The 21,908-nt window shown below is 43.6% G+C and overlaps 1 protein-coding gene across 5 annotated transcripts in view; it reads left to right on the top strand.

Annotated features, from left to right (window-relative positions):
• Positions 1-21,908, top strand: part of WDPCP (WD repeat containing planar cell polarity effector) — a 145,736-nt gene that overhangs the window by 123,456 nt on the left and 372 nt on the right. For 2 of the 5 annotated variants that reach the window (XM_088160943.1, XM_088160942.1), the window contains exons 16-17: positions 8,234-8,369; positions 14,827-14,921. In XM_088160943.1, the coding sequence (XP_088017069.1) occupies positions 8,234-8,369; positions 14,827-14,921 (231 nt within the window). Of the gene's footprint in view, positions 1-8,233; positions 8,370-13,898; positions 14,067-14,826; positions 14,922-16,372; positions 16,402-21,908 lie in introns of those variants that run through there. The other 3 variants (XM_014890198.2, XM_088160946.1, XM_088160945.1) reach the window with 3 other exon arrangements.

Genomic DNA, 21,908 nt, shown 5'->3' with positions numbered 1-21,908 from the left:
ACTTTGCTTTTCTAAATTAAGTGCACTTATAGGTAGAGAATGATTATTCTGAATATCATAAGAAAGAAAGTAATTTCATTCCCAAGTAGACCATTAAGCAGAAATATTCTGAAATAATCTTTCTAATTTCTCATTTTGATGCTTTTTAAGGCACAGACAAAGTCACAGAGTTAACAACCAATTTTGTCTTCAATCCGTTGTTTTCTTGGAAAGGTGTGCCAGTGCAAGGCAGGAGTCAGAGATTCCTTTCAGCTCCCCTGAATGTACAGGATTTATTCTGGTCCATGTCTCTCTTGTGGAGGAGGGAGTGCCTGGCAGCCAGAGGAGAAGGTCTGGCACAAGAACATACATAATTTCATTTTACCTGATGCTGTTTGCTTAACTTTCATCAGAAATGGGACAGTCATTGGCCTAAGCTTGAATTTTCACTGAAGCTTCCTTCTGCTTTTCTACTCCTCCAAACTTATTCATGTCTGCTGTGGCACAGAAAAGAAAAATATGGAGCAATCATACTTGACATACATGACAGAGCACAATGCCATGGGAATCCCAGCATTAGGCGCTCACAGGGTATTTATTGCTGCTACCAGAAAGCTTTCAGTAACTTCAAATGAGTATTTCTGGGCTATGTATCTTTATTTGGAAGGGTGGAGTTAAAAATTCTCCTCATGTTATCTTATATTGCAGAAACTGAGACTTGATGGATACTACATTGTCCTTCTTGGACTTCAATCAGTCCCAAAGATTCAAGATGAACTCTGCCTGCCCAGGCACCAGAGTCAGTGCCCCAGGGAATTTCTTCATATCTAAGGGATATGCAGGATGTGTACTCACATGCCCTTGCTGCCTCTCAGCTCCAGCTGAGTTTTGCTTTAGGAACCTGTACCTCCAGTATTGCAATATCTTTTTCAGTCTCTGTCATCAAGAGTTTAAATACAGTTCAGATCAGTGTTAGTGGCCCAGCTCCAAATGAGGAGAATTGCTGCAATTCGTTATCTTGACAAATTAACTGGTCTGAGGCAATTCCTTTTTGAGATAAAATTACCTAACTCTTGAACTCTAGCCTTGCTCCAATGCTATGGCATAGTTATGGACCTGCTCAAAAAGTGTGGATACTACTTCCCCATCCATAAATACAATTCCTGCACTATGAGCTGATTAAAAAAAAAAAAAAAGGCTTTCTGAGGTGCCAAGGTGGCTGGTTGCACATGGGAGGGACAATATGAGAAATGCAGGGTCCTGGTCACCAAACCATGAGAGAAGGGGCTGGCACAAAGAGTGTTCTACTAGAGAAGCACATCACCAGTTGTCCCATCCTCTGTTTTGAGTCCAGCTTCCTGATCCAGTGGAATAAGGTGGCTTTCCTGCTCCCAATCCACCACAGAGAAAAGAGTAGCATATTCAGACCTAAACCAGATTTTTTGGGGAAAAAAAATCCAAGGTGTTTTCTCCCTGGGATTTAATAAAAAAATTTCTATTTCAATCCTTCAGTCTTTATATAGCTGGTGGAAAATTGGTTGCTATCAGCACTTCACTCCTGATGTGGACAGGAGCTGGTGCTCCTGGGAAGGCAGAGTGACCTCCAGCCTTGCCCTCACCTCCTGGCCTGGGGGACCAGATCCCTTCTGCCTTTTCTACCAAGCAATGAAGATACATCCACAGTTGCACATTGTTCTTCCAACCCAATGTGGGCAGATGCACTTTTATCCTTTTCTCTGTGGAAAGCAACTCCTTTTGCCCCTCAGCCATAACTCACCTGTGGGCATCAACTTTCCATGTAAAAGAGCTCCCAGATGCTGAAAGATATCCCTTAACTATTCATTTGGACCATTGCCTTTTGGAAACTGTTTAGGATAAAGCTATCCGGCAGAAGGCTTGTGTTTGCCTAGAGTCTTTTTGTATGGACTTGGTGGCTGGGAGTTTCCTTGAGCTCCCCTTTGAACTCCAAGCCTTCAGCATCCAAAACATTTAACCCTCAATTTCTTTTCTGCTTTATCAGTTTGGCCAGCTTCCAGCTGGCAGCATTCATTTGCAGGCTCCCATTCTGCATCTCGTGTTTGCAGATTTGTCTTTTTCAATTAACCCCTTGAAATGGTTTTCTTCTCCCTGGAGCCTACCTGCCTCCGGTCTGGCCGGCACTTGTCCCTGCTCTGGATGCCTGAAGGGCAGAAGCCAGGAGTGGAGGAGCTGGGTCCCTGAGCTGGAAGTGCCAAGCAGAGGGTGTGCCCCATGCACGGGCGTCACGGAGAGTAGCTGAAGGAACACGCAGGTTCGGCAGTGCCGGCTTTGTCCGTTGTGGGTTGGGGCTTGCAATGCCAGAGGCGCTTTTGCCTATGAGGAATCTCTGGAGCATCACTTATGAATAATGAGATCTTCCCTGAATGCTTTCGCTGGGATGCTCGGGAGCACGCGCCCACATTTCCACTGCTACAGCCTTCACCACAAACAATGGGAATGTCCCTGCTAGCCAGCAGCTTTTCCACAGTTTTGTTTCAAAGCAGCTATTTCTAGAGAGTCACCTAAAATTAAAAAAAAAAAAAAAAAAAAGGAAAAGGAAAAAAAAAAAAAAAGAAAAGAAAGAAAAGAAAAAGAAAAAGAAAAAGAAAAAGAAAAAGAAAAAGAAAAAGAAAAAGAAAAAGAAAAAGAAAAAGAAAAAGAAAAAGAAAAAGAAAAAGAAAAAGAAAAAGAAAAAGAAAAAGAAAGACCGTGTCTAAAGCATCACTTACCAAAGTTGCCTAATCTCCAGGACTGTCCTCCCTCCTATGCCTGCTGTAATTACCGAGCAGTAGCAGCCATAGGTTGCTCATCCTGGCACTCCAGCTAGTTCACAGGCATCCACAGGGAGGGGAGAACCGCTTGCCCACTGCCAGGATTGCCCGGCAGACTTCACACGGGTTGGGAAACCCGATAACATCTAGAGGTGCAGCATCTCTATTGCTGAGACACCAGTCAAGCCTTTGAAGTGAGACAGTCTGGAATTGAAGCAAATCCTTGGTTGTTCAGTCTCTTCCAGCTGGAGACTCTTCATGGCTTGGTACTACCACATGTGGATTACCCTGTAAGACACACCACTTTTTTTTTTTTAATTAATTAATATTGGCACTGCTGGGGTAGTTCCCAAGGAACCTGATTACTTAGGATCCAGGGAGATATAAAATTAACTATTCAGGCTGTAAAACAGCTCAATTTTATGTATGATTCTAGCAGAGCAAATGAGTAGTTGAGATGGAAATCTCAGCCATTGCTAGTAAAGACTCAGCATTTTCATTCACAGAAAGTTTTAAAACCAGGTTTCACAGCAAGCTGCAGAAAACTGCTAAGTGAAGTATAACTGTCTACACTATGAAAAAAACCCCAAAAATATCCCAACAAAGCAGTTGTTTATAAATGTTAGCTACTTCTTTAGTTTTATCACGTAACTTTTATATTAGGTCTTAAATTTCCTGGCACACCCACTAAAACAGTTTTGCTGCTGCTAATGCCCTTACTATCCAACTAGTGAAATAATGACATGTTATGCTACCTTTAAGGATTGATTCTACCATTAGTGGTTGAAGTACCTTATCTTCTCAGGCATCAAATTGTTAAACAACAGAACTGTGAGATATTCAGGTTTAATTTCAGGAATAATCTTATCCAGATCTCTAAGCAGTAACAGCTGTTCTTCGTGAGTTTAAGAAGTACTATGAAACTAATATTTTTAGTGTTTGTGTTTGTATTTGTCAAATGCAAACATGTCAGCCTTGGGAATTAACAAAGCAACACAAAAATCATCTAAAAATAAAAATCCATGGAAGCAAAGGAGTTTAGAGTCAAGTTTTTCCACACTCACAAACAAAGCTCTGTGGTTTCCCTGCAGGAATTTGTTGAAACTAAATAATTTTATTAGAATATGTTTATTTAGAATGGGGTTTTCAGGAGAACAATTGTAGCCAGAAAAAAAGAGATGACCACACTCAAATCAGCAATGAAAGTTCCCACTGATTTTGATACCAGAAGAATTTGATGCAGTGACTTTAAAAATAGCTTCATGTAGTTTGAGAAAACCTGGGAGAGAATTAAGTTACCACAACTTGATAATGTGTGAAATCATGCTCAGTCTAATGCCTTCTGCAGCAGTTATTTGCCTTTAAAAAGATCTCCAAAACCTCATAAAATCATGAGAGCTTGAATTCAACAGGTAAAAATAACCACTTAAATTGAAAAAAAAAAAGTTACTGCATAATAAGAGGAGATATGAACTTATTTACATAGAATTAGACTAAAAAAAGGATTTGTTTAAATCCCTAAAAGAAAAAAAGTGTGATTGTTAGTAAACTCTGCTGTTTTACAGTACTTACTTGAATTAACTATTTGCATTTTTTCAGACCCTTGATTTGTTTCTCTTGGAAAAACGCTACTCTTTACCTTTTTTTTTGTTTAGTATAACAGCAATGTGGCTGAAGTCTGTGTGGTTCACTGGGAGTTCATTGGGATATATTTGCAATTCCTGAAGCAAAAAACCGGTATTTTATCTTGAGAAGGAGTTACATTTTTTGAACTTATTGAATTTTTCAGAGATCAGCATGAAGAGTTCTGATTAAATGCTTACTTCAGCCTTTTAAAGGCTTCTTGTGTCCCTCTTGCCTAAGGAGGTCGTACACGAGGATTGCTCTGTAAACATCAGATTGTACAGAATTGGCTCTGTGCACCATACCAGGCACACAAAGAGGAAGTCAAATGGCTTACCTCTCACTTATCAACTAGTTTATTTTTCACGCCCAAAAAAGGCTGCTACAAGAGCAGCTGCTACTTCGTAAATAATTTAATGGCTGCTGTTAAGTAGAGCTGTCAATTTTGCAAACAATATTAAAAGGATATTTTCATTTTACCATGGATTTGCACGTTTTGAAATGCATTTTTATCCCCAAAAGTCCTGTAGAAAATCCTGGACAATGGAAACAGCTTCCGATTTGCAGACACAGATTCAAAAGAGAATAGATATGGTTAAATAATGACAGATGTGTGAGCAGGCAAGGCGTGATATCTCATCACCTGCATGCATTACCTAGAGAGCATCCTGCTCATTAAAGCATAGGACAACTTTCAGTGGGCTTGTAAAGAAAGGTATTTGGCTCTTTCAGACAGGTGTGAGATGTAGCAATAGCAATTACCACCGAATTTTTGAAGTGCAGAATGTGCATTGTGTCATTGTATGGTTGAGTGTACACAATACTATCCCAATATCAATCATGACAAATGGGATTTTCTAAAAATATTTTTTTAGCACAAAAGATTAATATTATTGCATCTGGTAAATTACTTTAATGATGAAACCACAACCTTAGCACAATACCAACTCTCAAATTTTTAAAATTCAAATTCAGATTAAAATCCCCAGATCTTAACATGTTAAGCAAATAGTAGTTTGGAATTTAAACAGCAGGAATTTATTGTGCAATAAGGCAAAGGAGTATCTCGGATTGCCTGAATACAAAATCTTAGGTGAAAGTTAAGATCTCCCCAGTCCTAGCACAAAGTCAGTCTCTATCAAGCACCAAAGCCTATCCAGAGCCCTCATCTAGATGTGAGGACTACCACCATGTCCCAAATCTGTGTCATTGTTGCCAAAATCCTTCCCTTTCTAATTAAAGGTGGGATATGTTGCCTCCAATTTGGGAAGGGCTGTGCTGTTTAAATAGTGTTCCTTGCGCATTTGTTTTTCCTGCTTTAGCATTTCTCACAGGAAGCAGAGTCCATGTCCTACAACGAAAATATTTATTTCTTTACTCTGTAGGTCATATCTGATGGTTTTGTGGCTTTGAACCACTCCTGACATCCACACTGCAGCTCTATCCCCAGACCACAATAGGTTCAATGCTCAAAACTTGAAGTCAGTTCCAGATATTTATTTTAGATATGGAAGTGCAGAGAAATCTATTTGCACTCCCGTGGGTAAGAACCTCCTCTTCCCCTGGTTTTGTGCTTGCAGATGTCAAACTGCTCTGTTTTCCATGAGGTTCCCATGGATCCAGTAGCATTATTTAACAAGGTGTAGCTGTGCTATATCCACAGCACAAAAGTATCAGAGTCACTGGCACAGAGTCAACTATAAAAATTAATTGCCCATAGCACTCATATACTAGAAATATGGCACACAAGGACTCTATACATCCAAACTGTAGCCCACTCCACGTTAAAAAGCTACTGGGTACCATCTGGAGAATGTGTAAGAGTTACACTGAAGTGCTTGGTATAAGGATTTACTCAGTGCTGGTTCTCAGCAGGGTCAAGAAAACACAGATCAGTAGTGTGACAGAAAGAGATCAAGAAAAAGTTGACCCAATTCTAATTAGTTTCTTTTCTCAATACACTCTCCTCTTTCAGCATCTCTCAGGGTTTTATGTTCTGAGCTGTCCCACTTATTGGAGCTGGGTCAGCCTCAGGAGTGGTAGTTCAGGAGAAGTCATGGACATCATATATTGGTGAAAGTTTGTAGTTTTAAAGGGTAAGTTATATAGGCCTTAGATGTTACTGAGTAAGTGGAAAAAGAAAAAAAGGAGAAAAGAAAAATGAATCACACTGTACATCTGAGCTTTGACATTTTGCAAATTCAAAGGTTTAACGTTCTGTTTCTTAACAAACTCTGGCAAAGTGAAGAGAGAGGTTCTTCAGGACCAAAGGCTCAGTTCCAGGTAGGAGCTTAGCAGGTAGGAGATCTCCAGGTAGGAGATCTGTGTTCTCAAGCAGAGGCTGTCAAAGTTTGTGTCACAAGACCTGCAATGGATTTTGCCTAATTTTTTTTCCCCATCAACAGGAATTTTGTTTAAGCCCTTTCCCAGAACTCTTCTTGTATATGAAAAGCAGCGTCTCACGAACTTTATAAGTTCTCAATGCTGTTCCTCTCCTTCTCTTGGCTTCTCATTCTGCAAGCCTCTAGAGAAACCTCCCTTACTTGCCCTGGATTTGAGTTTCTGAGATGTAAAGCATTGCCCGTACACTTGTTCTCTCCTCTGCTTTTATTTCTATTTGGATTTTTTAATTCAAGATGCACTAGTGCTGGTTTAGCACCTTTAGTGTGGTGTGCATGCTTGAGGTGTGCTGCCTTCAAGTTGGGCATTTTCAGGCATTCCTCACATGGCTCCGCATGTGGGAACCAGCAACACAGACAGACAACATCAGCAACCTGAGAAAGCCAAACCTTGCCACACTAAACCCTCCCTCACACCACAGATGCCAGTAATACTTAGGTGGCATGAAGAGTAGAAGTAGTCCACAGCAGTCCCACAGCACTGGATTTTTAGGACTCAGAGGTTCAGAAATGTTTATGAGGAGATTTGCCCTCCTAAGCCAGTGAGCTTCCTGGGTCTCCAGATGAAATGTAAACCAACAGCATGGCAACAGTCGCCAGGGTGTTACATCCTCCCCACTGCCCACGGTGCCACCACGGGTATCATGCAGATTAGCTTTTACAGGATCCAAGACGGCAGAAAACAAAGGGAGAAGAACAGGATTAGAAGAGGAAGAAATGCAGAAGGGCCTTAAAATTTTGAGAAAAATCTTTTAAAGTCTTTATCTGTAACAGGATTTTTTCCCTTAATCCAAACTCTGCTAGCCTGCGGTTTGTTTAAAATTTTTAATAATTTATTTTAAGTCTTACACTTAGACTATTCAATTCCTCCTCTATATTTTTAAGTGGTTCAGATATTTTTTAACAATTTCCTTTACCACAGGGCTCAGACTGGAACTTGTGAATTGGATGCCCATGTTTCACCTACTGAAGACTTCAGGTCTTGATTGTGAACCAAAATATTTTAAAACAATGATAAGGGAAGTCTTTGTTTTTAAAGGAAGAAGTTACACATACCCTTTGGAGAACTAGTCCAATTCATAAGACTTTGATCCCTATGGCAACAGGGAAATGCTCATGCAGCAGCCTTTGACAGACAGCTGGACCTTCTGTAGTTGACTATTAAGAGAAGGCATTTCCTCCTTGCTAACTACAGCCAATACACACTCAGTCTCTGTCTTTCAAAAACTCTTGGACCTGTTTCTTGTTGCTGGTCATTGGCTACTTGGCCAATGTGAAAGCCAAGGGTGAAAGCTGTGGAAGCATGTGGGTTTGCATTCAGTTTGATCCCTTGCAAGACAGGATACCTTTGTCCTTATGGGCATCCAAGGCAAACAGTTGATAACTTGGTTGGCACTTTCAGATGAAGTAAGTGTGATACCATATCTTGATTCCTCTTAACAGAACATCTGGGGAAATCAGATGAAGAAGACCCATCTTGTGAAGCTTTCACTGACCAATCTGCAGAGCAGGGAGGAGGGTGCAACCCACCTGCTCCCGGCCCTGCTGACAGACCACCAGTGCAGAGCTGTTCCTGCAGGTGAGTTGTGAATGGTTTTGAAATGTATGTTTGATATTTTGAACCTTCTTGACCACTTCAGTTGTTATCTGCATCATAACTGTAAACACAATAAAACATTAACACACTAAGAACTAAGAAAACCTGCAAGCCCAGAGGACACGGCATAGACACAAAGAAATCTCCAGACACATAGACAGTTTGCAAGCTTCTAAAACGCACTAGCACAACCATTTTCAAATTAAATAATTTGGGCAAAGGCAGCCTTGCTTGTTGAATGTGGAGAAAAGAGAAATGCAGCAATGGAAACGTAGTAAATTAACATTTGCAGGCGGTGAACAGAGCTTTTGAAAACCTCTCATGATCTTTACAGAGTTCTGTAAACACATCACTAGCCTGTAATCAAAATCCCTGGGAAGATCTTTTGAGAGTGCCCTTCTTCTGAAACTTATTAAAACCTTGAACTTAGCTATGAGAGAAACAACAGTTCTGATAACTGGGATTTGTTTCCAACACTTTCGTTGCTAGGGAACCTGCACACCACCTTGCAAGGGACAGGTAATTAGAAAAAAACAACTCTTCTGCAAAGATTCAAAACGCATTTGTTTCTCTTATTTTTCTTTGTGCATTCTTGATAGAAAAAAGAACAGTTATTTGTTCCCAGTGAGTTTATAAATGTGTAGTATATCAACTTATTTTTATTTTCTATGCCTGCTGTCTATAGGAATGTTTTTGATAAATCTGGTGTGAGTATGACATTGAAGTTCCACATTGCATTCATCCCAGCCATTTGTACATAACTGTGCTGAACACATAGTTCATGTGGGCAAAACACACATTTCCTTCTCTTTCTGGAACTCTGTATGTTAACTAGTTTTCTGTCTCCCCTCACATGGGGATATTGAGCTTTTTCAGTATTCAGTGTTATATTCATTTTACCAGCTGCACACCACAAGTGAAGTATTTGTTTTATACATTGCCTACAACTTTCAGGATATGGGGCACACTCTAAAGCTTTCAGAGCTATCTAATGGGTTTGGAGGTGGGCCTGACTTTAAAAATACAGTACACAGTTATTCCTTCTTAACTTTTGAGTTGAAGATACCACTGTACTGATATGGGCAAATTATAAAGACAGTCTCCGTGCTGGAGGCTGCACTGTCTCCAGAGGGCTCTCCAAATGCTCCAGTAAAGGAACTCCTTTTGCAGCACACCAAAGCTGAGACTAATCCCAACATGCCTCTGATCCCAAGGTATAAACACGCTATCCTCCCTCCCTTCCGCTCACCTTTTCCCTTTTAGAGGTTGCTATGACTCACACATCTCTGGCAGTCCCACGTCTGCCTTCATCAGGCGTCTCGGGAGAGAGGCTGAGAGCTCGACTTTGTCCCGACTCATGGGCTCCCCACCTGACCACGTTTGCCTGCACCTACCCGGGTGGGTCACCATACATTGCTGAGCCTCAGAAGTGGTTCCCTGCAATCTCCAGAGCTGTATAAATTGCTGGGATTTCCCAAGGCTTTTGGTTGGAGAACATAAAACAAGCTCCCACCCATGCACCACCTCCTCTGCCAGCGGACACCTGGAGATGCCACTGACCTCCACTGGGAGAGGCCAGAGATTTCAGTGGCCGCTTACAATGCTCTGGAAGAAAACTTCTCACGGCTCTCCTGGCTGGCCACAGCTGCTTGAAGCCTGCCAACAAGAATTTAGGTTTCGAAGGCACTCCCTGTGACAACACCAGCCAGCTGGGAAGGTCACCTGCTGAGGCACAGGTGACTCCAACAACTTTTCCCTGTGCTTAAAGAAAGCCACAGGTGGTTACAAGCATGCAACTGTGGTTTGGTTTGCCTCCAGTTTTACAGAGTTGCTCTTCTACAATGAATCTGCTACCAAGTCTGCATCAGACTTCACATGAAGAAATCTCTATAAAGCGAGGAAGTTTCAGTGTTGGGACCCTACATAAATAGGGCTATTCTCTGTTCTGCAGTCATTGCAGTGCTTCATCTCTCTGCCCCAGATGCTCCAGCATTACCAGAGACTTCTGGGTTTGTAACTGGCTTCTTCTGGGTAGTAGTGGTTCTTTAAGTTCCTGTAAGAGGCCACACCTGGACTTTGCAGTTGTTCAGCAAGAGTATCCAATGGCTGTTCTTTCTTTTTTCAGAGTCTCTTGTTGAGAGACTGCCTTGGCTTTACATTTTGGTACCAGCTAGTCACACCAATTACTGTGTTACTGTATTTCTAACACAATCATCCCTGTCAGACCTGGATGCTGTCGGAAATCTGCATTTCATTCAACTTTTTGGAAGCTCATCTCCAGCACATACTTCTTCCTTATATTTCAGCTCTTGAGACAGCTGAGGCATATCTCATGAGTTACATCTAGGCAGAAGTCGTGAGCAAGGGCCCTGTGAAGACTAGCAAAAGACATTGCCTACTAAACCTTGTTTATGATGCCCTCTGGGGACTTTGACATCTGCATATGTGTAACTGAAGCCCAGGTTTTGGGCTGTGTGATTAAAAAATCACTTCAACTAACTCTTCACATCATCATCTCCTTTGCTTAGCCAGGAAAGCCATAATCTGGAATAAAGATGGGACCAGAAAATGGACAGAAAAGGCTGGAAACAAAATAATCATTCATAAAACAATCTCAAGGGATTATTTCTTTAAGAACTTATTCTTGATTTAACTCAATGATGTTTTATGAAAGCAACAGTTGCTGTTGCTGCAAGTAGAGAACTGTGGTCAGCTTTCTGAACTGTACACACACACACACACAAAATTATGGGCAGTAAAGATTTCAGGACAACATTCCAGAAAGCAGTGTCTCATTTGCTGCCTGATTTCTTTCACTATAACATAAAAAGGATAGTTAAACACCACCAACAAAGCACAGTCCAGTGAATAATTTTATAAGATAAAGATCTCACATCTGGCTTACATTTGGCATTGACCATTGCCTTCTCTCCTTCAAATGTCACCTATATTTTAGCCTGGAGGTTCTTGTCCTCCCATTATTCTTGTTATCTGTTTATGAAAACGTTTCGATCAGCATAACCCTGCAGCAGAAGCCTTACTTGAAGAGGATATTTTGGATGCTGTTTTTCAGAGGACCAAGGTAGGATACTGATCTTCTCAGCCACACAAAGGAGCTGATTGACTGCCTATGAGACACCTTCCTTCTAGTGAGTGCCTGTGACCATGTCAGAGTCTGGCACCAGAGTCACACAGAGTTGTGACTGCAGTCATTGCTCTGCCACTGGCCTTGGTAGCTGCAGAGTGGGTTTCCTGCCCATCAGTGTGTCATTCTCTTTCCTTACCATAATCTGTTGTGGGCTTAAATATCTTCCATTTGTTGGCAGTGTCAGGATGTGTGTGAAGCTGGGTTGGAAGGACTTCTAGCTCATTATCCATCTACCTAGTCCCCATCCCCCAAACCAGAACTACTCCCTTTTTAACTAGGCTATCTCTTATTTTAATACAAGTGATTAGGATGGAAGGCAAAAGTGCATGTCATCACAGTGATTTTTATCATAAAACTTCCTTGTTCATTATGTACTTAAAAATGCACACATTCCTACTTCTCTACAAAGTTTTTATTTAAGTTCATGAGCATGTCTGTATATTTTGAATCTGTAGCATCATTGACCAAACCTTAGGAAGTTCTAACAGCATCTTTCAGACCTGTAAGTTGTTTATTAAATCAGCATAGGGAGAGGGAATTCCCTCAGCATCCCTTTTTGTGTGCCACATGAAAAACAACATTAAATGGATTTCTTACTCCTACTTGACTGTTTTGTGCAATTAAAGTAAGCATTCATCACTGTTATGGCTTCTACCTTATTCAAAAGTCGTCTATAACCAGGAAGCAAAATAACCAGTCTTAAAATAGCGGGAATATAGGTTGAGGAATAACGTCTGCCAGGTCCAGGTGTAATCCTACCAGCTGCTTTATCTGCCTAAACAGTTTTCAGTTCCAAATTAACTCTGTTAATAAGTGTGATGCAGGGATGTGGTGATGTGGTGGAGGAAATTAATGTCAGAAGTGGAATCCAGCAGCTCAGCTGGATCCAGTGCTGGTCCTGCCTGGTTGCTGCAGCCTTCCCTCTCTTTCCTTCTCTTCCTTCTCATTCTTTGCCACTGCTTAGCCCAGGAGTTTCATATGCCTCAAGAATGCAACAACAGGCAGATATAGATGGCTTTGTGCAAAGTTGCACTCTCAATTTCTACACCTGTAAAACTGAGATAATACATTACCAAATTCAGAGGGACAGATTAATCAGTCAGTGTGCATACTGCACCTTGAAAATACAAAATTAACTCTTCTTAGCCCATAAGTGCTCAAGATGCATCAAGGTGTGCTCCATGGCCTCTTGATTCCAGACAAAGGTCCTCTTGATTAAATTAGATTGCTAATGTATTAACGCATTAGCACACTTGAAGAAAGAAAAGTTTGAAAAAGCAATTTGGCTTCATCACATGAATGGCGTGTATATTTAATGGAAATTTTTCCAGCATTCACAAAACAAAGAAAAATCAATAAAATGTCTGCCAACTGTTCCACTGGAAACATTTTATAATCTATAGCACCGAGAATCCTGAGCCAAGATAAACCAGCGTTGCTGACAGAAAATACTGACAATTATTTTACATTGATTCAACTTGGCCCAGCCCAGACTGACCTTGTTTATTCATCTCAGTCTCTTAATTCATATTAACTTGGCATTAAAATGGGACATGTGGCATGTAGGCTGAAGACCCATTTCTGTATCTTAGACTCAGATAAATGTAGTGCATTGAGTACTTCCAGTGCCTTGAGCTCTTAGGTAGATTTATATGCATTAGACAGAACTGGTTAAGTTCCTTTTATCCCCACTGGGCTTTTCATGTCTGTTGACTGTAAAACTAGAAGCTCAGTAGAGGTAACATCTTCCTCTAAGCCTTTGGATATACATGAAATCCTCCTAGTATTGGTAAATTTTAAAGACACATCCAAAGAGGATGGAGGGTTTTAAGCTCTTTTAAAATATAAAAATAGAAGGGTTATGGCAATTTGGCAGCCAAAAAAGCAGTTTGTGGGTCTCAGCAGAATCCGAGGCCGCATGTAAGAAAGCTGATCAAGACACTACGGAGGAGATAATGGGGTTGAAGAGCAGAAGAATCCCCGTGCTGTTGCAACCAGCATAATCTGGTCTCCAATAAAGTTTCTTAGTTTCTTATACTGAACCAATAAAGCTTAGTGTGATGGGAGAGTTGCATTACTGCAGCTTAAAAATGTGTCGAGAGAAAGCTGATGAGGAGAGGTGGTTTAAGTTGCTTTACATGTGCCCAGATGCTTGCATGGCTGTCTTCCAGCTGGTAGTGGGAAGACAAAAACATGGGGAAAATCTCAGCTTTTAAAAAAATTATTTATATAATCATCAGTAATAAAGGGCTTTTTATGCCTGGAATGTATTATGTATATTATCAATGCTGAGTAAGATCTTGCGCTGTGGCAGTGAAGAAATTGGGTGCTGCACAAAAGCATTCACATTTTTGTTCTTACAGCTACATTGCTGTCGTACCTGAAAACCACCCTTGAGTAAAACACTACTTGAGTCAAACATGACTGCATCCACAGAGGAGGAAAAGCTACCCAGATGATGAGAATCCTTCCAAAAGAGTTCCCAGTTGGCCTGGCACTGGATGTTTAGTTTATTTTCTCTGCTTGACTCATTCTTGATGAAAGCAATGCTCCCTTGGACTTCACTAAGAGCTTGGCAGGTTGTGGATGACAGGACAAACAACAAGTCAGCAAGCCAAGATGGCACAATGTGGCCTCTAGGTTTCCAGTTCCACTGCACTGGGAATGGATTGCCTTTCCACATGCCTGTGTAAGCAGAGATTAATGATGGCTGAAGAAACCAAGACTAGCAAAACCCCCCAAAAAATAAACAAAACCACCCCCCCCCCACAAATTTAATCTGCATTTTCCATAACACATAGCTGATGCTTTCTTCCCTGCACCTCCTTCACAACTTAGATTTCATTGATGAAAGTGGTGTAGGGACAAAAATTTCAGAAAATCAGTGCTGTTTTCTGGGTCTAATATCCTGCTCTCCTGGCACCTGCCCATCTTCATCTGTGCAGGGCTCCCACCGGTGCCTGGTGCCTGCTATGTGTCTTGCACATCCCCAGCCTGTCCTGCTTAACAAAACTGTAATTACTCAAAAAACTGCCAGCTTTATACCTCCTCTTTGAATGACAGGACAGTGCTGGAGCAACTACATGGCCAAATGAGCAATCCTACTGACGCTCAGTCAACAAACCTACTGGCATCTGATAGAAAAGAGCTGCAGTTTGTAGCCAGGAAATTACACAGGCTGCTCTATACTTGAAAAGATAGCAAACAAACAAAACAGCTTTGCTCTGCTCTGAAGTGTCTCCCCAACTCTGCAATTGCTCCCTCCCTGTCTATCACTTCTGTTTTTCCAAGACCCACCAGCTGCAGACTGGCAGAGGACACTGAGCCTGGAGCAGCTGGCCACACAACCTCCCTGATCAAGAAAACCTTTTCCAGCAGCCAGGAAGGTAAGTGAACAAGTCTTTTTCAAATATGTACGGGGGATGAAACTAGAAATATTGGTAATTCATTTGGGTACAGGAGAAAAAACAAGGTTTTACAGCACAAGCTGTAAAAGGCAGGACTCAGCTACTGGCTCATGGAAAGTAGAATAAGTCAGCCAATCGCCTGAATCTCCTTATCTTGCAGCAGTATCCTTGATTTAACACAAACAGGCAGGGTTTGTTCCTCCCAGCTGTTGTGGCTCTGTTACTCTGTGCAGGAGGCAGCAGCAGCAGAGCCTCTCCACTTCCATGGCATGGGAAGCAGCAGTGCATGCAGTGGGGCTCTGGAGGAAGCGAAGGCAGCTGCCTTGCTTCAGCAGCGCTTGGCATTCCCATCACAGCAGAGCTCAGGGAATGCAGCAGTCCAGCAAAGGAGCAGTCCAGCCCGAGAAGGTCATGGTTAAAGAGCTGTCCCGTGAAGGCAGCCAGGCAGGGACAGGTCAGAGTGTTTGCACAAGGGGTGAGACAAGGACTTTTATCTTTTGCCCTGTCCAGCTGTCCCATTAGGTAGGAATGGAGCTAGTCTCCAGGCGTGGGGAAGCCAGGTGGTTCCTACAGCCACAGCTGAAAGAGATCATTTCAAACAAGCCAGTTATGGACACACTTCCACCTTACAGAGAAGCTGAACTAACAGCTTGCCACTGCCACAATGGGACAGTCCTGCTACCCCCTCACCACCTTCTTCAACTCACATTCTTGGGACCATGCAGGGAGCTGACAGCACATTACCTCAACCCAAAAAAGCTGTTAGTTTTCTTTCCCGTGGGCTTTTGTCCATCCCATGAACCAACCTGCCCTGTGTGAGGATTAAAGACACCACAGACAGCACCATGCGAGGGGCAGGAGGACACTGCCTGCAGCAGGACTTCTTTTTGATGTTGGCAGCTGTTAATTCGGCTCAAGCTGTAACATGAAGCTTCATCTTGAAGCAGCTCCTGCAGCAACCTGGCAGCACACAGCCCTCCCAAGACAGGAGGCAGTCACTCAGGCAGGCAGCCTTTACCGAGCCCCAGCACCCCAGGGCTACCCTGCTGCAGAGAGAGAGGTGTCCTGCAGCTACGACTGTCGCAGGCTGTCTATCCCAGTCCTGCAACAACTCTCCACCAAGCTGGGACTACGTGGGATCCCTGATCTGCTGGTGGCCTTGCATCTCCATGCTGCCGCATCCACAAAAATCATGGTTGCTTTAACTTGTTGTGACGTTTGAGAGAATATACATATCCTATGTGTATAGACTTGTATAAGCAATATATTAAGTATTTTAAGTCATCCATTCAATAACGTGATATAAAATAGCTTTGTTTTATCAAAAAGTGAAAGTTACCTAATACCTCTGTTTATTTGGGTTTTTCAGTGAGTTAAATGGAACGTAAATCACATGGTGGGTGTTTTTGTTGTTTTTTTTTTGTTTTAAGGAAATATGAGAGCCATTCCTTCAGAGCAGGTAACTCATTTCTGATTTATTATTTTATTTCTGTTTATTATTATTTACTCTAGTTTGAAGCTTCCTGAAACTCCCCAGGCCTGTCCCTGCAAGCTGTCTGCCTGCAGGGCTCTTGCTGGAATTGGTAAAAATGCTCCCATGTGCTTCTGCTAGAGTAGGGCTTCACCTGCTGCTTTGTATTGAGCACAGCACATAAAAGTCACATCCTCCATCCATGTTTATCTTACACAAGCTAACCAGCACTTGGATTGGCACTTCCAAGAGGGAGATTGCAGGGAAAAGGAGTGAGATGCTATCCTAAGGTTTCGTTACAGCTCTGAACTGGTTTAACTGCAAGGTGCTGCCAGTAGAGGTGGTCTATCCCTTCCCATACTGCCAGCCTCCAGGCCTGTGCCCCCTCCCTCTTCCACACTGGCTCACACACGTCCAGCCTGCGGGAAACTCACTGTGGGGGGAGAGAAGAAGACTTCCATGTGGGCAGGGAAAACCCTATCCTGCCCCCCATGTCCTTCATCTGCCACAGGGACATTCCCTCCCAGCCTAGTTTGGGATACCACGTGGTGGGGAGTCAGTAGGGGTGCACACAGAGCACAGGTACATAGGGCCAGCCTCTCTCCAGAGCTGATGAGTCAGCAGCACACAGCACAAATGTGCTTCCTCAGTTCTACTTTAAAGGAAAAACTGAAATCAAATATAACAAATGATAAAATAAATCTTGTGGCAGCACGGATGAAGGCACAAGAATGCCTGAGTTTTAGCCTCCTTCCAATTACAATTCCTGTTTAAACTTTTATTTTTGGGGCCAAAGTATTCAGTGTTTGGCCTCAGTGCAAGCAGATCATTAAAAAAAAAAAAAAAGAAAGGAAACACTTCAACCTTCCAGCAGAGCAGGATGGCACTTCTTTGTTTCTTTCATTACAAAACCAGCCTGTGCCAAGTAAAATTGTGCTCTAAGAGCTGTTCTACCAGTCCTGAAGCACTGAGGAAGAACACACAGCAGCCCCACCTCTGCAGCTTCCTGCAGGCCCCTGTGCATTTGCACTGGGTGGAGGATCGGCATGGGCTGGGGACCAGGTGCCAGAGTTCACCACATCAGGGTCGCACCACAGGGAAATCCTCATCTCTCAGGACCTCTCCATTGGCCTTCAGATGATTTCGGTGGCCTCAGGACACAGAGTGAGGTAAAACACAGCAGCAGTGATGGTCTGGAGACATTGGTGGGATCCCTGGATTTGCAGCTGGGTTAGCAGCAGTTAACTGTTCCTTCCCCAAGCTCTGTGGAAGATCTCCTTGCCTTCACATAAGCAGTTGAATTAATAAACTCCAAAGTTAATTTGAAATCTTTGGACTATAACAATGAAATCCACAAGCCCAAACATTCAGGCTGTGTAAGGAGAGTGATGCACAGAAGAAAGCTTTTGATTGATTTGTTTTGATTTCAGCACACATCACAGAGCTGCTTGTGCACAGGAAAATGGGGCACTTCCATCTGAGCTGCTCTGGACCCATGGAAGGGAGGCAGCAGCTATGGGCTGCAGAGGAAGAGGGCTGGCAGGGTAAAGGAAGCCTGTGGTGCACACCAAGGTTTTTTGAGAAGAACAGCCATAATACTAACTTTATGCTTCTGAGAAAACATTTCCATCAACATTTTTTCCTGACTTTTAGTGACATGTGGAAATTCACCCAGCAATCAGAGTAGATCCTTCTAGCTGGACCGACCTGTGGCTTTAGTTCAACCCATCCCAAATCCGGCCCAAAACCACCATCAGCAGCTCTTCCCCTGGACACTGCCATCAGCCTGCTGCATGATGGACAACCCATTCCTGAGGTCCCACTTCCACCCCACTGCTTCCCTGGGCTGGCATCCCCCTGACACTACTTCCCACATGTTGCTTCAGCAGGAGCTCACACAATACTGGGCTTGGTGCCACCCAAGGGGAGCACACCCAAAACCCGGCCCTTCTTGCACAGGCAATTCTGCAGGAAGATTCCTGCAGCTGTGAACTGGAGGATTTGCTTTGCCCTCCTTTGCCAGTTCGTTGGGGAAAAGCTGGGGCCAGAGGTGACCTATTCCCAGCACAAATGGCCATTGAGGCCTCAGCAAGGATGGATCTGGCATGGGCCTGTCTTCTGTAGGTGCATCACTGCCTGTGAACTCCTCACTCACTGCTGCTCTCAGCTATGAGGAAGCTTCTCCTCCCTGAAACTGTAGAGATCGTGCAACAAACTGTTCCCAGTGACCTGCCAGAGCAGTTCGCTGTCACACGGCCAAGCAGCGCTCAAGCTGTTGAACAAGATTTGGTTTCTGGAGGAAAGTGTTAGAAGTGGCTCAGAGGAAAGACTGTGCTACCATGGGGGTCACCTGTGTCCCTACAGCCCCAGCACAGGTCACTTGTGTCCTGCCTGCAGCCCTGTGGTATGAGAGTGACAGTGGCCAAGGGCTGCTGAGGAGTTCTCAGCTGGCAGTAGGACAAATGCACTCTACATGACTTTGCTAGACTGGCTTTGGGCTGGCCAGAGGATCCCACCACTGAGCACAAAGTTTGGAATGAAGACAGATGTTGGAGGAATGAGGATAAGCTGCAGCTTTCCTTGCCCTGGGCATGGCTTGTATGGGTATGGCTCCTCAGGCAACAGGCTTGAAGCAAATAAGAAGTGAGCATCCCATCTACAATATTTGGAGTGGCCAGGATTTTGTGTTCATGTTCCATCCTGAAGGTGAGATTAGGATGGCCTGGAGGATTGCTGCTCGAGACCCAGCCCAGCCTTGCTGATCTGAGCAGGGTGGTCCCAGAGGTCCCTCCTGGTCTGTGTTATTCTGGGATTTGATAATCTTGAGCAACTCTGTAGGTTAGTTCAGGGTTTCCACGTAACAGCACCCAGACTTGGATCAGTGAAATCAAGGCTCCAAACACCTTGGTCACCTACCTTGGTACAAACAAGACCCTTTGGAAAATGTTAATCTCAGCTGCTCTCTTGTTCCTGGACCAGAGATTGATCTTCTACTGGCCAATTTAAGATGCTGAAGCCAATGGATCCTTATGGCTACCAAGCAATAATTTTAATATATTATCACTCATCTGAATACCTGCCAACCAAAATGGTTTTGTATTATGCTATTCAAGGGAAGCAAGACATTCCTAGTGAAAAGGATTGCTACCTATGGATCCTAGCAACAGGCATGTCCTTCCACCTAGTCGTTCCTGCAGCCTTCAGTCAGGAAGCAGGCAGTCTTCATCTAAATAAAACAGGTGTTTAAAATAATTTGCTGGGGCTCCTCTCTCCCACTCTTGTCTTTTCCCACCTTCATCATGCCCTTGAGAATAATCCCAGGAGAAAAAGCATAGCCTCCTGGGAGCAATACAGCAGTGCGGGGAAGAGGTTTCTCTGTATTTCCCACTCCAGGAGAGTAGAAGGATCCTCTGTTCTGCGTCAGACCTGTGGAGACAGAGGAAACCACTGCCTCCATCCTGCTATCCCTGCAGGTCCGAGATGACTTAGTGGCTTTTCAATTACAGGGTGTGCCTTCCCATACCACTCCTCCCTTTGCCTGCCGGATCGGGACTGCATCTTTACCATGAAAAGCTCCACAATCTGAATTTTCCAGGGCACAAATAGATGCTCTCCTGTCATGATATTCATGTTTTCCTTCTCTGGAGGAGTAGCAGCTCATTACCGTAGGGAGCAGCACTGCAGTGCTGGCTGCCTCTGTTGCTGGACAGCCCTCTTCCTGCACAATGAAAATCAACTCTCATCAAATTATTATGGTATCTTTTATTGCCGGGGTGCTACAGCAGAAAAGATGCAAATATCAGAGGAGGATTCCAGTCATTACCACTCTTCAGCCTTTGATTAACATTAAATACCTCTACAGGCTTCATGCCACATCACAGGCTTCCCACGCAACACTGCCAGGTCTGCTTTAGTGTGACCAGAGAGGTTTGCAAATAAGATTTTTTATAAAGCAAGTAGGTCGGTCTGCAGGACTAGGTTCTTGTTCACATCTCCCCAGACAGAGACACAAATCACAAATCATGAATCACTAATCACTAATCACAAATCACTAATCACATACACAGGTCAGATACCCACCTGATTCACTCTGGACCCTGCACCTTGAGCAACAGGGACCTACCCAAACCTCCTTGAACTCTCACCTGATCAAAGATAGTCTGGGGTCTTTTTCCAACCTGCATTCACCTGCCCACCTACTCTCTTTATCCCCAGACCAACGACCAGAAGAAACCCTTCCACATAAGACCCTGACACAGCTCTAGGGACAAAAGAGCCACCCCTCCCTTACCTTCAACCACTGATGCTTCTCAGGGCTTTACTGAAGAAAAAAGTTTGTATTTTTTTGTTGTTTGGAATGCAAGGAGAGTTGTGTTGTTTGGAATGCAAGGAGAGCCCACAGAATGTCTGAAGTCACCCAAAAACCCAAGGCACATACACACAGCCCCACCATGAGGGCTGCTACCAAGTAAGACACTTCATAACCTCCTTGAAGAGAGAGATGCCTTACTAAACAGAAGTCTCAGTGGTGAAGCTATGCTTCACATTTCCACACTGGAATAACCTGGTGGGGTCTGAGGTACAAGCACTGGTTCATGTGGGACATCAGGGACACTTTCATATCACCTTGAAAATACAAAGGGTTGTATTTTGTCAGGGCCACCTCTCACCATCTCCTTGCAAGGGAAGAGTCAAGCCATGGGCTAGAAGCTCAATGTCCGTATAGAGCTTGTTTCGAGTCGTTGCACTATTACTGCTCCCTCCTTGCTGAGGTAGGGAAGTCGTGGAGGGAATGCTGGTTTGGAGGGAGATCTCTATCTCTGTGGTGAAGTGCACATGCCATGAGATGGAGCTGCTGCTCTGGTAAAGGTTCCTTGTGAAGCTGCAAGAGTTTGGAGATTTTTTTTTTTCATCTTTCCTGAAATCAAGGAGGAAGGGGGGTCACTCTCACGAGTCCTGTCCACACTCCCCAGTGCTCCCACAGCCTGGCACAGCCCTAACAGCCACCTCCTGGGGCCAAGCCCACCCCCTCTTCCCATACCACTTCTGTGTTTTGCCCTCTGAGACAAGACAAACACACGTTTCCCTTTGTTTCCAGCTCCACACCTAGTTTTTTCTTTGCATCATGAAGGGCTGGCTACTCATCTGTAATTCAAAAGAAAGCAATGACTCACTAGACTGCATCGCTTTCCAAGGCAAAGCATTTCATGCATTTCACAGGCACGCTAGCCCGGGTTATGAAATAACCTCTGCTGGTGGCACACATTCGCCCCATCACCATGTCCCTTGCAAAACCAGAGGGCTCAGGCTTCCACCCTGCAGAGGCACAGAGTGCAGGAGAGGTGTTTGTGCTTAAGTCACGCATTTGCATTATGTGAGCAATGCAAAATGCCATCCCCACTTTAAAACCTGGCTGGCCACACGCTGGCATTAACCCAGCCTAATTGAAAGGTAACAAAAAACCTGAAGTTTCACTTTTGCCAACAGGCTTCCAA

The sequence above is a fragment of the Sturnus vulgaris genome, chromosome 3 (genome assembly GCF_052056855.1).
Source record: "Sturnus vulgaris isolate bStuVul1 chromosome 3, bStuVul1.hap1, whole genome shotgun sequence".
In the NCBI taxonomy this organism is placed as follows: domain Eukaryota; kingdom Metazoa; phylum Chordata; class Aves; order Passeriformes; family Sturnidae; genus Sturnus; species Sturnus vulgaris.
This window is presented reverse-complemented; position numbering and strand designations above follow the sequence as displayed.